This window comes from Musca vetustissima, unplaced genomic scaffold (genome assembly GCF_032173495.1).
Source record: "Musca vetustissima isolate MV318-11 ecotype Yass unplaced genomic scaffold, APGP_CSIRO_Mvet_v1 utg75198, whole genome shotgun sequence".
In the NCBI taxonomy this organism is placed as follows: Eukaryota; Metazoa; Arthropoda; class Insecta; order Diptera; family Muscidae; genus Musca; species Musca vetustissima.
This window is the reverse complement of record NW_026877125.1, coordinates 18,196-37,249: the sequence shown is the minus strand read 5'-3', so window position 1 is coordinate 37,249 and position 19,054 is coordinate 18,196. Positions and strand designations below refer to the sequence as shown.

Sequence of the window (19,054 nt, the reverse complement as noted above, 5' to 3'; positions counted from 1 at the left end):
TGGAATGTTTAAAGAATATTTTTTCAAGGATATAACGACAAATAAGCGTGGATTTTTTAAAGAATATTTTTTCAAGGATAAAATGACAAATAAGCGTAGCTTTTTTAATGAATCTTTTTTCAGGGATATAACGACAAATAAGCGTTGATTTTTTTAAGGAACATTTTTTCAAGGATATTTTTTAAGAAATATTTTTTCAAAGATATATAGAACAATATGCGTAGATTTTTTAAAGAATATTTTTTCAAGGATATAGCGACAAAAAAACGTGAATTTTCTAAGGATTATTTTTCAAGGATAATTGATTTATATATCTTTTCATGTCCTATTATACGCCCATGTGACAAGTTCCGAGAGTTTTTGAATTCCCATACTTTTTTAAATTCACATGTTGTGCAAAATGGTGTGCTCAATTTCGAGCGAAAGTGCGACTCGAAAGCATAGCTGTGTTCAATATGTTACGAAATGTGTTCAATAAAAAAACATATGTTTCATTGGAATTTGCAATTTGTTTACAAACAAAATTAAGAAAAAATATGCCTGCTGGCTTATTAATAGCCCTGGCTTCTACCAGAAAAAGTCTAATGATACTGGAACTGTTAAAATAAGCATTTATGGATATTTTGAGAGAAAGCCTCCAGTTAGCAGGTACCTTTCTGGCTGTTGGTGGGTTTCAGAGGGTAGTGGCAAATGATTTAAATATAAGTGTTGATCGCACAACAATGTGTAAAATATTGTGGAAGTCCTGAAAGACAAAGTGTGTGCAAGCTGTGGACAGCTGCAGACCAGGATCCAGCCATGATGATTATATTTGGCATATGAGTGCAGCTAGGCAGCATTAACAAAAGAGGAAATGGTACGCAAAATAGTTGGCTTGTATGAGACAGTGGTTACGCTTTAGAAACATTTTTTTGACGCCCTATAAACAAGTGGAGCATGGATATTGTCAACATCGATATAATAAAGTGCACACATCTGCAAAAAACTTATTAAAATGACTATTGGAAATCTTAAAAGTAGATTTTTTATAGATTCTATTTCTATTTTGATCATATGGTGGTTGAGTTGCCAAATTGATCTCAAAAATGCTACGCGCTGTTTTTGATAAAAGGATCCCTTTTTTATTTTCTTTAATTATACTATAAAAACTAATGTAAAATCTGTATTTTTTAAATAAATATTGTAAAAACACGTTAAATATTACTTCAGCGTTCTTTTTCAACTTGTACGTGCTCAGAAAAACACGTACGATCTCATTTCGTTTTCAATCCACAAGGCTATATGTGATCGAATTATATTCCCAATATTTTTTTGGGAATTCGGAATGGAGCACACCAAATTTGGGAAAATGTTTCACATTCGAGCAAACTCGAAATGCAGCACATGGGCGATAATTATATTTTCTCCCCTACCCTACCTAACAGCAACCTACCCAACACCCCCCATTTCATTATCCCCAACATAAATTAAGAAAAAACACCAAAATTTTATTTTTTAAATAAAAAATGTTTTGTTTTTTATTCAATTCCAAAATACTGTTCTCTGTGTATGGCTTTAACAAAAATTAATTTACTTATTTTCTACTTAAATCTAAAACGGCCATTGGCTTTTCTACTTAAACTCTAAAATGGTAATGAGTAGTAGAGAATTCATTTGGCTTCTTATTTAATAATCAGTCATTTTTACATCATCTCCTCAAATCATCTTAATTCTTAATAATTAATATAGGATCTCCCGCTTTAGTCAACTTCTTCAACGGTGGGTCCACTTCTGCCGCCACCAAAACCGCCCGCCTGTTGGCCACACGAAGGTCCAGCTCCATGTAATTTCGTCATAATGGGTGTGCATATCTTTGTCAGGTCTTTCATTTTATCTTCATACTCCTCCTTTTCGGCCAAGGTATTGGCATCCAGCCATTTAATGGTATCTTCACAGGCTCTCAATGCTTCACTCTTTTCGTGTTCCGATATCTTATCACTGCCCGCCTGATCCAATGCCTGTTTTACACCGAACACATAACTTTCCAAATTGTTGCGGGCAGCTATCTTATTGCGTTGCTTCTCATCTTCAGCAGCATATTTCTCAGCCTCGTTAACCATTCTATCGATTTCGGCTTGCGATAGACGGCCCTTGTCATTTTTTATGGTGATATTCTTGGCATTACCGGAACTCATTTCCTTGGCGGAGACATTCAAAATACCATTGGCATCCAAATCGAATGTCACTTCAATTTGGGGTACACCACGTGGAGCTGGTGGTATGCCGGATAGATCGAAGGTACCCAATCGGTTGTTATCCTTAGTCATAACACGTTCACCTTCGAACACCTGAATTGTAACACCAGTCTGATTGTCCGAATAGGTGGAGAATGTTTGGGTCTGCTTGCATGGAATACGGGTGTTGCGTTCAATGATTTTCGCCATTACACCACCAGCAGTTTCAATGCCCAACGAAAGTGGAGCCACATCGACCAGTAGGACATCTTGGATTTCACTACTCTTGTCACCACTGAGGATAGCAGCTTGAATGGCTGCACCATAGGCCACCGCTTCATCTGGGTTAATGGACAAGTTCAGGCTCTTGCCACAGAAGAATTGCTGCAGCAGATTTTGTACCTTTGGAATGCGTGTTGAGCCACCAACCAAGACAATATCGTGGATATCATTCTTATCCATCTTCGCATCGTTGAGAGCCTTTTCGACTGGTTGCAATGTCTGGCGGAAGAGATCGGCACACAATTCCTCGAAACGGGCACGACTGATTTTGGTATAGAAATCAACGCCCTCAAACAAGGCATCAATTTCAATGGTGGCCTCTGTGCTGGATGAGAGTGTACGTTTGGCCCGCTCAGCAGCTGTTCTTAGGCGGCGCAAGGCTCTGGGATTGGAACGTAGATCCTTTTTGTATTTGCGTTTGAATTCATCAGCCAAATGGTTGACCAGGCGGTTATCGAAATCTTCACCACCCAAATGGGTATCTCCAGCCGTGGAACGTACCTCGAACAAGGAACCTTCATCGATGGTTAGAATGGAGACATCAAAGGTGCCACCACCCAAATCGAAGATTAACACGTTGCGTTCTCCTTTCAGGTTTTTATCGAGGCCATAGGCCAGGGCGGCTGCTGTGGGTTCATTGATAATACGCAAGACATTTAGCCCGGCAATGCGACCAGCATCTTTGGTCGCCTGTCTCTGTGAGTCGTTGAAATAGGCTGGCACTGTGATCACGGCATCGCTGACTGTTTTACCCAAATACGCCTCGGCGGTCTCCTTCATTTTGGTCAGCACCATGGAACTGATTTCTTCGGGAGCGAAACGTTTTTGTTCTCCCTTGAATTCGACACAGATTTTGGGTTTACCGCCATCACTGACTACCTTGAATGGCCAGTGTTTGATATCTTCCATTATTTTGGGATCATCATATTTGCGACCAATCAAACGTTTGGCATCGAAGACTGTGTTTTTCGGGTTCATGGCCACCTGGTTCTTGGCGGCATCACCAATCAGCCGCTCGGTGTCTGTGAATGCCACATAACTGGGTGTTGTGCGATTGCCCTGATCGTTGGCAATTATCTCCACTTTGCCATGTTGGAAGACACCAACACAGGAATAGGTTGTGCCCAAGTCAATACCAATTGCTACCATGTTGTTGCTGTTGCTTCTGTTTGATTTTCTTGCAGGAAGTTAATTTTAGTTTTAGTTAGTTTTTTCAGAGAATAGATTTTTTTACACTTCTTGACTTTTGTAACGTTTTTTTTTCTTTCCTTTAACTTTTTTCACTTCGTTTTTAAATTTCGCGTTGAAAAAGTTTTGTTTGGTTTAGTTTTGTTGCCTTTATCTCTTGTGCGTTGTTTACTCTTTGACTGTTTCTACTGAATTAATGCCGAAGAGAGCCGAACAGCTGCTATTTATACCGCAAAGCCCCACTGCAGAAATTTCCAGATACTCTTACGAGTAGAATGTGGAAATTTCTAGATAAGTGGAGAAGAAGAGAGTTTCGGTAGTTATTTTTTTACAAAGAGAATGTGCTGAATTATTTTCTGTCCATGTCTCTCTCTGTGTTGTGTGCTTGGCTATGGGAGAGTGCCGTTAACAAAATGTAGCGGTTATTTCTGCCAAATGCAAACAGTGTAGTATTTTTGAGATTTTTTTTGAGATTCATGAATGATTGTTGTGTGTTCCTTGTGAGTACTTCTACCGGTTGAGGGGGTCAGTGTGTTGTCTGCTCATTGTTTGCTTGTGTGGTTGTCGGCTTGCTGGCTGTCCAAGAGAGTGAGAGTTTGTTTTGTTTTGGTTTTTTCTTGCGAAAAAGCATGTGTGTGTTGTGAGGTTGCCGGCTGGCTGGCAAAGAGAATAAGAGTTTGTTTTGGTTTTTTTCTTGTGAAGAGGCATGACTGTGCGAGCATGTGTGTGTTTTTGTTTTCGTTTGTTATTGCCCGTCTGTTGCTCTCTCTGTTTATTTATTTTTATTTCTGCAAAGAGAATGTTATAGAAATGTTTACAAAGTGTCTGGTTGGCCTCACCACTAAGGGTTTGCCAAGGGTAACTAAGGGGTCAGAGGGAATTTCTGTTTTTTTGTGGTTTGTATCTCGAAAATTCATTTCATATACATTTTTCTATTGTTATTGTTGTTGTACCTTGTTTTGTATTGGATGGACAATGAGTATCTCTTGCCGGTATTTTTTTCTGTTTTGAGTTCGACGCAAAAAATACATCAACTGCACACAAGCATGGCTACATAAATACACATTTCTAGAAAGCTCTTGAGGAGTACGATGAGAATAATATTGGTTTGGCATTTTTTGTTATAGATTCACTGCATGCAGCCCGCCGCTTACCTTTCACATTAACGAAATTTTTGGAGTTCAAATCGAAATATTTTTGTTTTTATCCACGATTCGAAACTAATTTACAGCAGTGCGGAATAAAAAAAATGATGTAGAATTTTGATTTGAATTTAATGGTTTTTTTCTGGGTAAAATAATAGGAAATCAGGTGGCTAATAATTGATGGGATGGATGGTTTGTTAAGAGGTCATATTCACATTAATACACATAATTCCATGCAGTGATCAGGGAGGGCATTATTAACTTTTCAACATTAATTTAAAACTGTTTACCATCTTTAATAAAAATTAAACAAAAATAGTCCCAAAGGGAGTGAAATAAAAACTGTTCATGAAAACTATGTCCTCTAGTTCTATTACATTGTAGTAGTACCGGGGTACTTTCCTTTGGTGGGATAGGGTGTATAACCCTAATTCGTCCTACATTCAAGGCAACGATTTTCTACAAAAATTATTTTATAATGGAATATCAAGGGATAGATTTCTTAAAATTTTTTTTGGAAAAATATCGAGGCGTAGATTTTTAAAAGTTATTTTTTGGGTGGAATATCAAGGCGTAGATTTAAAAAAAAAATATTTTTGGGAGGAATATCATGGCGTAGATTTAAAAAAATTATTTTTGGGAGGAATATCAAGGCGTAGATTTTTAAAAAATATTTTTCAATAAAATATCAAGGCGCAGATTTTCTAACAATTATTATACAAAGGAATATCAAGGCGTAGATTTTTTATGAAGTATTTTATGAAAGAATATCAATACGTAAACATTTTAAAAATTATTTTGTGAAGGAATATCAAGGCAAAGATTTGTATACCCTTCACCACACTGTGGTACAGGGTATTATGTCTTTGTGCATATGTTTTTAACAGACAAAAGAAAACGAGATAGACCCATGGATCATTTTGAGAATATGCGTAGAATCACTTTCTATGTCCCATTACTCCCATATATAACTTCGTCCGATTCTATGTAAATGGAGCACCATACTGCCAATATTGGTCCGATTGGGACAAAATTTTACACAGAGTACTGAATTAGGTCTAGTTTGGTATATACAAAGTTCTGTTTTTTGTTATAGCTCCCATATATATCTTCGTCCGATTTTATGTAAATGGTATAGCATTGAGACAAAAATTTGCACAGAGTACTGAATTAGATCCTGAAAGATATATGACACATTTTTGTTGAAATCGGTTCAGATTTAGATATAGCCCTCGTATGTAGTTTTGTCCGATTAAATGTAAATGGTGCACCAAACTCACAATATTGGTCCGATTGAGAAAAAATTGTGCACTGAGTACAGAGTTAGGTCCTGATAGATATAGGCTAAGTTTTCTTGAAATCGGTTCAGATTTAGATATAGCTCCCATAAATAGCTTTGTCCGATTTAATGTAAATGGTGCACCAAACTCACAATATTGGTCCGATTGAAACAAAATGTTTGCCCAGATTACTGAATAAGGTCTAGTTTGGTATATACCAAGTTTTGTTGAAATCGATTCAGATTTTGATATAGCTTCCATATATAGCTTCGTCCGATTTTATGTAAATAGTGCAGCATTGAAACAAAATTTAGCACAGAGTTCTGAATTAGTTCCTGAAAGATATATGACTAATTTTGTTGAAATCGGTTTAGATTTAGATATAGCTCCCATATATAGTTTCGTCCGATTCCATATAAATGGATCACTCTACTGCCAATATTGGAATTTTTCATAAAATTCAGATTGGTATGTGTATGGGTTGTTTTTAATTTAGTTCAAACATCTATGTACGTACATCTATGTACGGACGTAGTTAATTTCGTCCGATTCAATTTCAATGATCCTCCAAAGATGCTATGTCTATTCTACCTAAAGGATGTTGTACATATTAGCATCTCTTGTATGTACCCAAAGTGGTGAAGGGTATCATATAGTCGAGCCCGTCCGACTTTTGAGCTTTCCCCTGGTTTAAAAATTATTTTGTGAAGGCATATCAAGGCATAGATTTTTTAAAAATTATATTTTGTTTTCTATATTATTTTATAAAAGAATATCAAGTAAAATAAAAAAACAATATGAAGGAATATCAAGGCGTAAATAAAATATTATTTTTAAACAATTATTTTATGACGGGATATTGAAGATTGGATTTTTTTAAATTATACATTTTTATTAAATAATTTTATTATATCTGGGAACTACTCTCCAACTTCTGAAAGATAGACATCCGCATAATTAAATGAAATATCAAAATCATTGCGGGTTCGCTATGATTCATTAATTTAAAGCAGTGGGCGAACTATTTTTAAACTCACGTGTATCTGAAAATAAATTATAAATCGCAACACGTTTTGCCGGCATAGTTTCTAATACCCATCAATTCAACTGGCTATGCCTTTGCTGGCAACCAAATATAATAACATGATTCAGATGAGAAAAACTGAGGTAAATATGTATGTATGCTTATATTGGTCAAATATACATACCTACATTTTTTGATTTTAACATAGCAATTAAAAAAACTCAAAATTTGCAAAATAAAACTATTTTGAGATACACTTCTATAACACTAGATTGCCGAAGGCAGTCATTTTGACCGTTTTTCAATTTCAAGTACAAAAACAATTGTGTATATTATGACCCAGCTTTTTAAAATTTGGTGACTTTTTGTACCACATAGAACTACGTTTATTAATCATATTAGCTGCTTCCTCCCCTCTTTCATTCCCCGTATTCACATGTGCTATACCTATATTGCCTAAAAGCGGTCATTTTGACCTTTTGTGAAATATTAAATAATCAAACTACTTTTATTATTGTATAAAGTAAATTTCTTATATGACCAGATCAGTACAACAACATCGAAACCCGTTTGCTACTCTAGAAACACAAACGAACATACAAATCGGGAAAAATAAATTTCATATTTCCAGTCGATTTTACTTTCAGAGTAAAGACTTCCTCTTTTTCGAACATTCTGTCCGGGCTCTTATTTTTCAAAAGGGGAAACTCGAGAGCCCTACCACCGAAAACAAATAATAACAACGTTTTGTATGATTGTAAATAATGTAAAAAATATTAAAAAATTAGTTTAAAAAAATTTCTTTACACAATAAAAATTCTTTCAGAATGAAGTCATTTTGACCGATTTTAGGCAATATAGGTATATACAAAATTCCCGTCTTTCTAGTGATAAATATATTCAAATTACAGTGGGCTGCGAATATTCTCTTTCGCCCATAGCCCACCCAATCGAATGTGGGTTTCTCTCTTTTGCAAACAAAGAAGACCCAACTGACCTACCTCCACAATTGACGCTCAACCATGACATTGCCAGAGAAATATGAAATGTCTGAAACAACATTTTGTTGATAGGGTACCACCGTATAAATCCCAAGGAAACATGGAAGATTGTTGTGGATGGTACCCCGCAAAAAACTATTCTAATGAGGAATTTATTTAAGACATTTTTTTATTAAGCAAAGAGAACTTAGTGAAGCCTTATAGAATTCCAATAAAATTCGTTTGGTTAGCCAAACTCCTAAATTGTATACAAATTATAATTTTTTTTGCAAATGTTTGTTTTAGTAATTACCCATGAAAATTGTGGACCTTCCATAACACCAGAGTAAATATATCCCTCCCTCCCTTCCACTACAAAAAGTATCATCAGCCATGTAATTTAATTTTGAACAAAGTTTTGGTTCCGAAAGTTCCTCCAGCAGCAGCAGGCCCTTCTTGTGACCACTGCTATCTATTTCTCTATTCGGTTATTCATTTCGCTCCATATCACAACTCTGCCCTTTTCCATTTCTAATCTACAATTTTCAGATTGGTCTTCATATTCCTGCATATCCGAACCTACGCTATGGGCTACCAGATGCTATAATAATTACCAATTGAGTGATTCTTGCATTATTTCATTATTATTTTCGATTTCATCATCAGTTAACAATTTTTCAAATACCAATATTCGATTTCATTTAAAATATTTACCATCACAGCACATTCATATTGGCCCCACTCATCACAATGGGGTTGGGACTGTGGAATAAATTCTACTTAACCACAAACTACCATTCAACACACAGCGAATATTCCCGATTTGGACAAACCAACTGTCTCTGGAATATTACCTAACCACGACAGTCAACGGAAGGGAATGGGAAGCTGTTTGGCACACCACATTCCCCACCATTCAATAAAATACCTTGTCATAGCAATTTGATGCAAAGCACAGCTGTTGCACACACAAACACAGGCATGCACAAACAATCCAACAGAAAAAAACCAGAACACCAGAGAACAATGCGAATAGTAAATATTTTTTATTTGGCACTCTCTTTTCTTGTGTTTTCTTGTTCTCATCTGGGGCTGGCATGGGGAAATTAATCACCACCACCACCATTCTCTTCAACATTCAACTTCAGCTCTCTTCTTCTCCTTCTCAACTTATCTAGAAATTTCCACATTATTCTCGTAAGAGTATCGGGAAATTTCTGCAGTGGGGCTTCGCGGTATAAATAGCAGCTGTTCGGCTCTCTTCGGCATTAATTCAGTAGAAACAGTCAAAGAGTAAACAACGCACAAGAGAAACAAGGCGACAAAACTAAACCAAACAAAAGTTGTTCAACGCGAAATTTAAAAACGAAGTGAAAAAGTAAAGAAAAAAACGTTACAAAAGTCAAGAAGTGTAAAAAATCTATTCTCTAAAAAAAAAAACAGCCATCTACAAAAAACTAAAATTAACTTCCTGCAAGAAAATCAAACAGAAACAGCAACAACATGGTAGCAATTGGTATTGACTTGGGTACAACCTATTCCTGTGTTGGTGTCTTCCAACATGGCAAAGTGGAGATAATTGCCAACGATCAAGGCAATCGCACAACACCCAGTTATGTGGCATTCACAGACACCGAACGCCTGATTGGTGATGCCGCCAAGAACCAGGTGGCCATGAACCCGAAAAACACAGTCTTCGATGCCAAACGTTTGATTGGTCGCAAATATGATGATCCCAAAATAATGGAAGATATCAAACACTGGCCATTCAAGGTAGTCAGTGATGGCGGTAAACCCAAAATCTGTGTCGAATTTAAGGGAGAACAAAAACGTTTCGCTCCCGAAGAAATCAGTTCCATGGTATTGACAAAAATGAAGGAGACCGCCGAGGCGTACTTGGGTAAAACAGTCAGCGATGCAGTGATCACAGTGCCAGCATATTTCAACGACTCACAAAGACAGGCGACCAAAGATGCTGGCCGCATTGCCGGTCTAAATGTCTTGCGTATTATCAATGAACCCACAGCTGCCGCCCTGGCCTATGGCCTCGATAAAAACCTGAAAGGAGAACGCAACGTGTTAATCTTCGATTTGGGTGGTGGCACCTTTGATGTCTCCATTCTAACCATCGATGAAGGTTCCCTGTTCGAGGTACGTTCCACGGCTGGTGATACCCATTTGGGTGGTGAAGATTTCGATAATCGCCTGGTCAACCATTTGGCCGATGAATTCAAACGCAAATACAAAAAGGATCTACGTTCTAATCCCAGAGCCTTGCGCCGCCTAAGAACAGCTGCTGAACGGGCCAAACGCACACTCTCATCCAGCACAGAGGCCACCATTGAAATTGATGCCTTATTCGAGGGTATTGATTTCTATACCAAAATCAGCCGAGCCCGTTTTGAGGAATTGTGTGCCGATCTCTTCCGCCAGACATTGCAACCAGTCGAAAAGGCTCTCAACGATGCCAAAATGGACAAGAATGATATCCACGATATTGTCTTGGTTGGTGGCTCAACACGCATTCCAAAGGTACAAAATCTGCTGCAGCAATTCTTCTGTGGCAAGAGCCTCAACTTGTCCATTAACCCAGATGAAGCAGTGGCCTATGGTGCTGCCATTCAAGCTGCTATCCTCAGTGGGGACAAGAGTAGTGAAATTCAAGATGTCCTACTGGTCGATGTGGCTCCACTTTCGTTGGGCATTGAAACTGCTGGTGGTGTAATGGCGAAAATCATTGAACGCAACACCCGTATTCCATGCAAGCAGACCCAAACATTTTCCACCTATTCGGACAATCAGACTGGTGTCACAATTCAGGTGTTTGAAGGTGAACGTGTTATGACTAAGGATAACAATCGATTGGGTACCTTCGATCTATCCGGCATACCACCAGCTCCACGTGGTGTACCCCAAATTGAGGTGACATTCGATTTGGATGCCAATGGTATTTTGAATGTCTCCGCCAAGGAAATGAGTTCCGGTAATGCCAAGAATATCACCATCAAAAATGACAAGGGCCGTCTGTCGCAAGCCGAAATCGATAGAATGGTTAACGAGGCTGAGAAATATGCTGCCGAAGATGAGAAGCAACGCAATAAGATAGCTGCCCGTAACAATTTGGAAAGTTATGTGTTCGGTGTGAAGCAGGCATTGGATCAGGCCGGCAGTGATAAGATATCGGAACACGAAAAGAGCGAAGCACTGAGAGCCTGTGAAGATACCATTAAATGGCTGGATGCCAATACCTTGGCCGAAAAGGAGGAGTATGAAGATAAAATGAAAGATTTGACAAAGATTTGCACGCCCATTATGACGAAATTGCATGGAGCTGGACCTTCGTGTGGCCAACAGGCGGGCGGTTTTGGTGGCGGCAGAAGTGGACCCACCGTTGAAGAAGTCGATTAAAGTGGGAGATATTCTTAGAATAATTTAGAATAAAAAATAGAATCATTGCCATTGTAAAAATCATCTCATCATTTATGTCCATAATAGAGTCTAAGTTACATTTAAGATCATTTAAATAGAATAAAAAATTTATGTTTTTTTTTAAATTATTGTACACAAGAACAAGAGAAAACAAAGAAATCACAAACAAATAAATGAAATACTTTGGATAGGTATTTCAAACATAATTTATATGCGTGTTGTTTATTAAGAATTAAAAGAATGGGCGCTTTTTTACAATGTTTAGTGGGTTCAATGTGAAAATTGTAAAAATATAATGAATATACGATACCAAATTTTTTCAGAGTAATTTGGACGACTATAAACCAATTTGATTGCGAAGTAAAGATATTTGTTTTGGCGGGTGAATTTGTTGTAACCTTAACTTTTAATTTAATTTAAATTTGAGTTTGACAGGAATATTTTGAAAATGTCCCATATGAATTCGAGACTATTTGACTCAAAAGGATCATAAAATAGAAAATCAGACGAGATTTGCATTCATTCTACCCACAGTTAGCATAACATATGCAGAGGAATTACATTATTTTTGGGTTTTTGAAAATTCCAACTAGAAGGGCACGATAAGTACTAAAATGTACTAAATATGGTACCCTTTGTATTAGGCAAACGGAATGAGCTAGAACTCTGAAATTTTGAATGTGGGTCTCTGATGGAAATCTAGAAAATGTAGAAAAGTTTATGGAAATTCGACCTAAAAATGTACGAAAAGTACTAAATTTAGTTCAATTTGTATATATTTTTAACACATATATTACTGGGAAGTGGTATTGATGCATGGACATGTCTTTATAAATTTGTACTTATATGTATGACAAGTACCAAGTGGTACCAAATTTGGTACAAGTTGGATTTAGGTGGACAGATATAGCTGGAGTCTTGAAATTGAGTATTAAAAGTATTGTTGGAGTGTAAGATGGAGGTAGTGTTGAAAATTCGTGCTTATGGGTACGGAAAAGTGCTAAATGATACTAAAGTTAGTACAATTTGGATTTTGGGTGAACGATAAGAGCTGAAAACCGGAAATGTTGAATTATGATTACTGTTAAGGATTGAGCTATAGGGACAGCTTTGGAAATTCGTATCTATGTGTAGGTAAAGTACTAAACGGCACTAGATTTGGTACAATTTGGATTTGAGTGAGCGGAGAGAGCTGGAAACCTAAAATTTGGAATAATGGTTGCTGTTGGAATGTAGAATTGAGATATGGCGGTATAGTAGTTATGTGTACTAAATAGTACTTTATTTGGTACAACTTGATTATGTGTGAACGGATATATCTGGATTCCAGAATTCATAAGTACGAATTTCCAAAACTACCTCAATCATTCTTTCCAATAGTAATCGTTCAAATTTAAGAATTCCAACTTTATTTGTTAAGTCTTGATTTAGATTAGGCGAGTTTACTTGCGGCAAGTCTTTGTTTGTAGGAGAGAGGGGCAAGGGGTATAGAAATGAAAAAAAATTGCTCGTACCGACAATTTTCTGGCAATTCGTTTTGTGTATTTCGTATTTGTTGACATTTTATATATATTTAAATGTGAAAAAACAACAAATAAAAAAATATTTTGGAAACCGAATTGCCTTGTATAGACGCATGGAGCAAGTTCAAAAGAGAACGATAAAAATTGCCGCAAGGAAACTCGCCTAATATAAATCAGGACTAACCAAAATCCAAATTGTACCAGATTTGGTACCGTTCTGTACTTTTTGTACCCATATTCCAAAACTATCTCAATCCCACACTCCGACAGTAATCTTATGCCATGTACAGACGAGCGTTGTTCGCTCTCTCATTCGTTGTTCGACCCTTAATTATGAAGTAATTACTTAGTTCCCCATACAAAATTGTCTGAGCGAACACCGACTTTTGTACGTTGTTCAATTCGAATCACTCTCTGAATAACCAATAAATGTGTCCCATCCCTAACAATTGAGAGTATTTATCGAAAATAAATTAATTTTGACAGTTTGAAAATATTTATGAAATTTTCAAACTTTTTCAGTAAAATTGAAAATCATGAATGAAAAGTAAAAAATTGTATAGTTTTTATATATGCAGCAGGATGTAAATTTTGTTTTCTACATAATGCAATATGCATTTCTTTCCCCTTGGTTCTTGGCGTACAAAACAAGAAACAAATGTGGGGCAACTCATTTAGTACACAAATTTTCAAAACTCAATCCTACACTCCAACCGTTATTTTAATTCCAAATTTCAGAATGTTACCCCTATCCGTTCACACTAATCCAAATTGCACCATTTAGTACTTTTTGTTCCCATATGTACGAATTTCCTAAACTACCTCAGTCCTACACTCCAACAGTAATTTTAATTCAAAAATTCTGGAATCCAGGGGGGTTACTCGGTATTGTATTGCGAAAACAAGTGCAAAAAATGATGAACGAATTAAAAAAAAATTAAGAGATCGATCAAATATACTCTCCCTAAGTGAACACGGGTATGAAAATAGAAGTACGATGTACAAATGTTTTCAAATATTTAATTTTTATAAATTTGTAAAAAATGTTGTTCTCAATGCGTTTATGTATTTAGTAAACGCTATTAAGAATGACCTCGTCGTTCCAAATAGATCCACAGCAATTCCAACTCCAATACAAGTGGCGGCTGCTTTGAAATAGCTTGGACAACCTGTAAATATGCACACATAGTTTCACATTTTATATAAAAATATAAAACATAGCTTTTTTCCAACCAGCGACACACAGAGTCACGACCGCGGCCAAAAATGGTCAAAACCAAGTACCTAGGAGGACAAATTTTTTGATGAGTATTGCGTATTAGAAAACACCAATTAGAATAAATATGAAATTTTATATCGATATATCGAGTAGTTTTGTCTCTACAAAGGTTTTAAAATATAGCTTATAAATAATTAGTCAGTTTGAAGATTATATTTAATTATCAGATTATTTGAGACATAATCTTATAATCTAAATTTAGAGGTCACACATGAATTGCCTTTGTGGAAAGTTCATACAAAGTGCAGTACAATACCTTTTGAGCGACTTTCACAAAATGCTAACAAGTCATGCCACAAAATAATTAGTAGCAGCCCGAACTTTTGTTAACGCCGAGGATTTTATTTAGTATTTTAAGGATTTTATTTAGTATTTTATATTACAATCCGACCTTGTAATATCCTTAAACAGCAATAAAGAAAAGGCCCCCTGGCTCTCGTATGAACTAGGATTATTGACTTCGCTCTAAAATTTGTTTACAAAAAACCAAGTTAAAAAATAATGAAGATCTACCGATTGTCTTTATCTTGGTTCATACGATGCACTCACAGAGAAACGTGTAAAAATTTGGAATCGATTGGGTTATTAGTTTTTGAGTTATCGTGCCCGTCATTCACAAAAGAGAAAAACGCGTTTAAAGTTTGAGAAGCCCTTTAGCCATCACTAGATGCTGACACAAAAAATCGGCTATATCTCCATTTTTTTCATTTTGGGCGATTTTTTTCATTTTGTACTCAACAAAATTTAAACAATCAAATTAAAACCATGTGCAAAATTCCAAAGCTCTGTCTTAAATATTGCGACCTCAATCGGACGGACCTGGCTAAATCGACAACGAATAGCGGTTAAGAATAAATTAAATATTAACAATTTTATTAGCACTTTTTTAAATTTTTTAGCACTTTCTAGCATTTTTTCAACAAAATCTAGCATTTTTCCTCAACAAAGTTTTGGCAACACTGCTGATGGGTGTTCTGAAAATTTTGTGAATGTCCTGATTTATATTAGGCGAGTTTACTTGCGGCAATTCTTATCGTTCTCTTTTGAATTTGCTATACAAGGCAAATCGCTTGTAAACATATATTTTCTGAATTGAATTATTTTTTTCTGAAATGACACTGCAAACAAAATAAACAAAACAAATTGGCAGAAAATTGTCATTTCTATTCCCCTTGTCCCTCTCTCCATTAAGCAAAGACTTGTCGCAAGTAAACTCGCCTAATCTAAATTGAGACAACGATAAAACAGTAATTTATTAGTAACTAAAGTATATCAAATATTTTATTATAATTAAAATAACAAAAATAAAACTACTATACTTAATATAGCTGCATATAACGATTTTATGGTACAGAAAGTTACTTTTTTAGGTACTTTTGGTATGGTAGGTACCTGAAACATGGACCAACAACTAAATTGCAACATCTATTACTGTCTTCGCCCAATTTTGAAGTAATTTGTACGAAGACATGAAAATTTTCATGGAATTTTGATAAATATAAACAATTTTATAGGTCTAAAATGCGGATTTTTCAAGACCCTTTGTATGGAAGGTACTTTAGTATCATTTAGACCTTTTGGTACCCATAAGCACGAATTTTCAACACTACCTCCATCTTACACTCCAACAGTACTTTACTCAATTTCAAGACTCCAGCTATATCTGTCCACCTAAATCCAACATGTACCAAATTTGGTACCACTTGGTACTTTTCATACATATAAGTACAAATTTATAAAGACATGTCCATGCATCAATACCACTTCCCAGTTATATATGTGTTAAAAATATATACAAATTGAACTAAATTTAGTACTTTTCGTACATTTATAGGTCGAATTTCCATAAACTTTTCTACATTTTCTAGCTTTCCATCAGAGACCCACATTCAAAATTTCAGAGTTCTAGCTCATTCCGTTTGCCTAATAAAAAGGGTACCATATTTAGTACATTTTAGTACTTATCGTGCCCTTCTAGTTGGAATTTTCAAAAACCCAGCTTTATCTCATGCCTACACACCAACAACAACCCACACACAAAATTTCAAGATTCTAGCTTCAGCCGTGTCGTTGGGCGATGATCTGTCAGTCACACATTTAACACTAAGCTCTTTTATATATTAAGATTACACATTCTATATGGACAGCAATAGGACTACTGTAGTCTATTTCAGATATAGTCCAAAAATAATGTAATTCCTCTGCATATGTTATGCTAACTGTGGGTAGAATGAATGCAAATCTCTGATTTTCTGATTTTCTATTTTATGGTCCTTTTGAGTCAAATAGTCTCGAATTCATATGGGACATTTTCAAAATATTCCTGTCAAACTCAAATTTAAATTAATTTAAAAGGTAAGATTACAACAAATTCACTCGCCAAAACAAATATCTTTACTTCGCAATCAAATTTGTTTATAGTCGTCCAAATTACTCAGACGAAAGTTGGTATGTATATTCATTATATTTTTACAATTTTCACATTGAACCCACTAAATATTTTTTAAAGCGCCACATTTTTTAATTCTTAATAAAAAAACACTGATGTAAATTATGTTTGAAATACCTATCCAAAGTATTGCATTTATTTGTTTGTGATTTCTTTGTTTTCTCTTGTTCTTGTGTACAATAATTTAAAAAACATCAATTTGTTATTCTATCTAAATTATCTTAAATATAACATAGACTATTATGGACATGAATGATGAGATGATTTTTACAATGGCAATGATTCTATTTTTTATTCAAAATTATTCTAAGAGTATCTCCCACTTTAATCGACTTCTTCAACGGTGGGTCCACTTCTGCCGCCACCAAAACCGCCAGCCTGTTGGCCACACGAAGGTCCAGCTCCATGTAATTTCGTCATAATGGGCGTGCAAATCTTTGTCAGATCTTTCATTTTATCTTCGTATTCCTCCTTTTCGGCCAAGGTATTGGCATCCAGCCATTTAATGGTATCTTCACAGGCCCGCAGCGCTTCGCTCTTTTCGTGTTCCGATATCTTATCACTGCCGGCCTGATCCAATGCCTGTTTTACACCGAACACATAACTTTCCAAATTGTTACGGGCAGCAATCTTATTGCGTTGCTTCTCATCTTCGGCAGCATATTTCTCAGCCTCGTTAACCATTCTATCGATTTCAGCTTGCGATAGGCGGCCCTTGTCATTTTTGATGGTGATATTCTTGGCATTACCGGAACTCATTTCCTTGGCGGAGACATTCAAAATACCATTGGCATCCAAATCGAATGTCACTTCAATTTGGGGTACACCACGTGGAGCTGGTGGTATGCCGGATAGATCGAAGGTACCCAATCGATTGTTATCCTTAGTCATAACACGTTCACCTTCAAACACCTGAATTGTGACACCAGTCTGATTGTCCGAATAGGTGGAAAATGTTTGGGTCTGCTTGCATGGAATACGGGTGTTGCGTTCAATGATTTTCGCCATTACACCACCAGCAGTTTCAATGCCCAACGAAAGTGGAGCCACATCGACCAGTAGGACATCTTGAATTTCACTACTCTTGTCCCCACTGAGGATAGCAGCTTGAATAGCAGCACCATAGGCCACTGCTTCATCTGGGTTAATGGACAAGTTGAGGCTCTTGCCACAGAAGAATTGCTGCAGCAGATTTTGTACCTTTGGAATGCGTGTTGAGCCACCAACCAAGACAATATCGTGGATATCATTCTTGTCCATTTTGGCATCGTTGAGAGCCTTTTCGACTGGTTGCAATGTCTGGCGGAAGAGATCGGCACACAATTCCTCAAAACGGGCTCGGCTGATTTTGGTATAGAAATCAATACCCTCGAATAAGGCATCAATTTCAATGGTGGCCTCTGTGCTGGATGAGAGTGTGCGTTTGGCCCGTTCAGCAGCTGTTCTTAGGCGGCGCAAGGCTCTGGGATTAGAACGTAGATCCTTTTTGTATTTGCGTTTGAATTCATCGGCCAAATGGTTGACCAGGCGATTATCGAAATCTTCACCACCCAAATGGGTATCACCAGCCGTGGAACGTACCTCGAACAGGGAACCTTCATCGATGGTTAGAATGGAGACATCAAAGGTGCCACCACCCAAATCGAAGATTAACACGTTGCGTTCTCCTTTCAGGTTTTTATCGAGGCCATAGGCCAGGGCGGCAGCTGTGGGTTCATTGATAATACGCAAAACATTTAGACCGGCAATGCGGCCAGCATCTTTGGTCGCCTGTCTTTGTGAGTCGTTGAAATATGCTGGCACTGTGATCACTGCATCGCTGACTGTTTTACCCAAGTACGCCTCGGCGGTCTCCTTCATTTTTGTCAATACCATGGAACTGATTTCTTCGGGAGCGAAACGTTTTTGTTCTCCCTTAAATTCGACACAGATTTTGGGTTTACCGCCATCACTGACTACCTTGAATGGCCAGTGTTTGATATCTTCCATTATTTTAGGATCATCATATTTGCGACCAATCAAACGTTTGGCATCGAAGACTGTGTTTTTCGGGTTCATGGCCACCTGGTTCTTGGCGGCATCACCAATCAGCCGCTCGGTGTCTGTGAATGCCACATAACTGGGTGTTGTGCGATTGCCCTGATCGTTGGCAATTATCTCCACTTTGCCATGTTGGAAGACACCAACACAGGAATAGGTTGTGCCCAAGTCAATACCAATTGCTACCATGTTGTTGCTGTTTCTGTTTGATTTTCTTGCAGG

The 19,054-nt window shown here is 36.8% G+C and overlaps 3 protein-coding genes across 3 annotated transcripts; 1 reads left to right on the top strand and 2 right to left on the bottom strand.

The window, feature by feature from the left end:
- Positions 1 to 1,739: 1,739 nt before the first annotated feature.
- Positions 1,740 to 3,667, bottom strand: LOC133321707 (heat shock protein 70-like). Its single transcript, XM_061530791.1, has one exon. It carries the CDS (start codon positions 3,642 to 3,644, stop codon positions 1,740 to 1,742), a length of 1,905 nt encoding a protein of 634 aa, XP_061386775.1. The 5' UTR covers positions 3,645 to 3,667.
- Positions 3,668 to 9,594: 5,927 nt separating this feature from the next.
- On the top strand, positions 9,595 to 11,520 carry LOC133321708 (heat shock protein 70-like). Its single transcript, XM_061530792.1, has one exon. The coding sequence runs from the start codon at positions 9,616 to 9,618 to the stop codon at positions 11,518 to 11,520; it is 1,905 nt and encodes a 634-aa protein (XP_061386776.1). The 5' UTR covers positions 9,595 to 9,615.
- A 5,596-nt stretch (positions 11,521 to 17,116) lies between these two features.
- Positions 17,117 to 19,054, bottom strand: LOC133321709 (heat shock protein 70-like). The gene has a single exon (XM_061530793.1). It carries the CDS (start codon positions 19,019 to 19,021, stop codon positions 17,117 to 17,119), a length of 1,905 nt encoding a protein of 634 aa, XP_061386777.1. The 5' UTR covers positions 19,022 to 19,054.

Bases quoted from the DNA above. Each gene is read 5' to 3' on its own strand.
- LOC133321707 (XM_061530791.1), bottom strand. From the start codon at position 3,644: ATGGTAGCAATTGGTATTGACTTGGGCACAACCTATTCCTGTGTTGGT.
- LOC133321708 (XM_061530792.1), top strand. From the start codon at position 9,616: ATGGTAGCAATTGGTATTGACTTGGGTACAACCTATTCCTGTGTTGGT.
- LOC133321709 (XM_061530793.1), bottom strand. From the start codon at position 19,021: ATGGTAGCAATTGGTATTGACTTGGGCACAACCTATTCCTGTGTTGGT.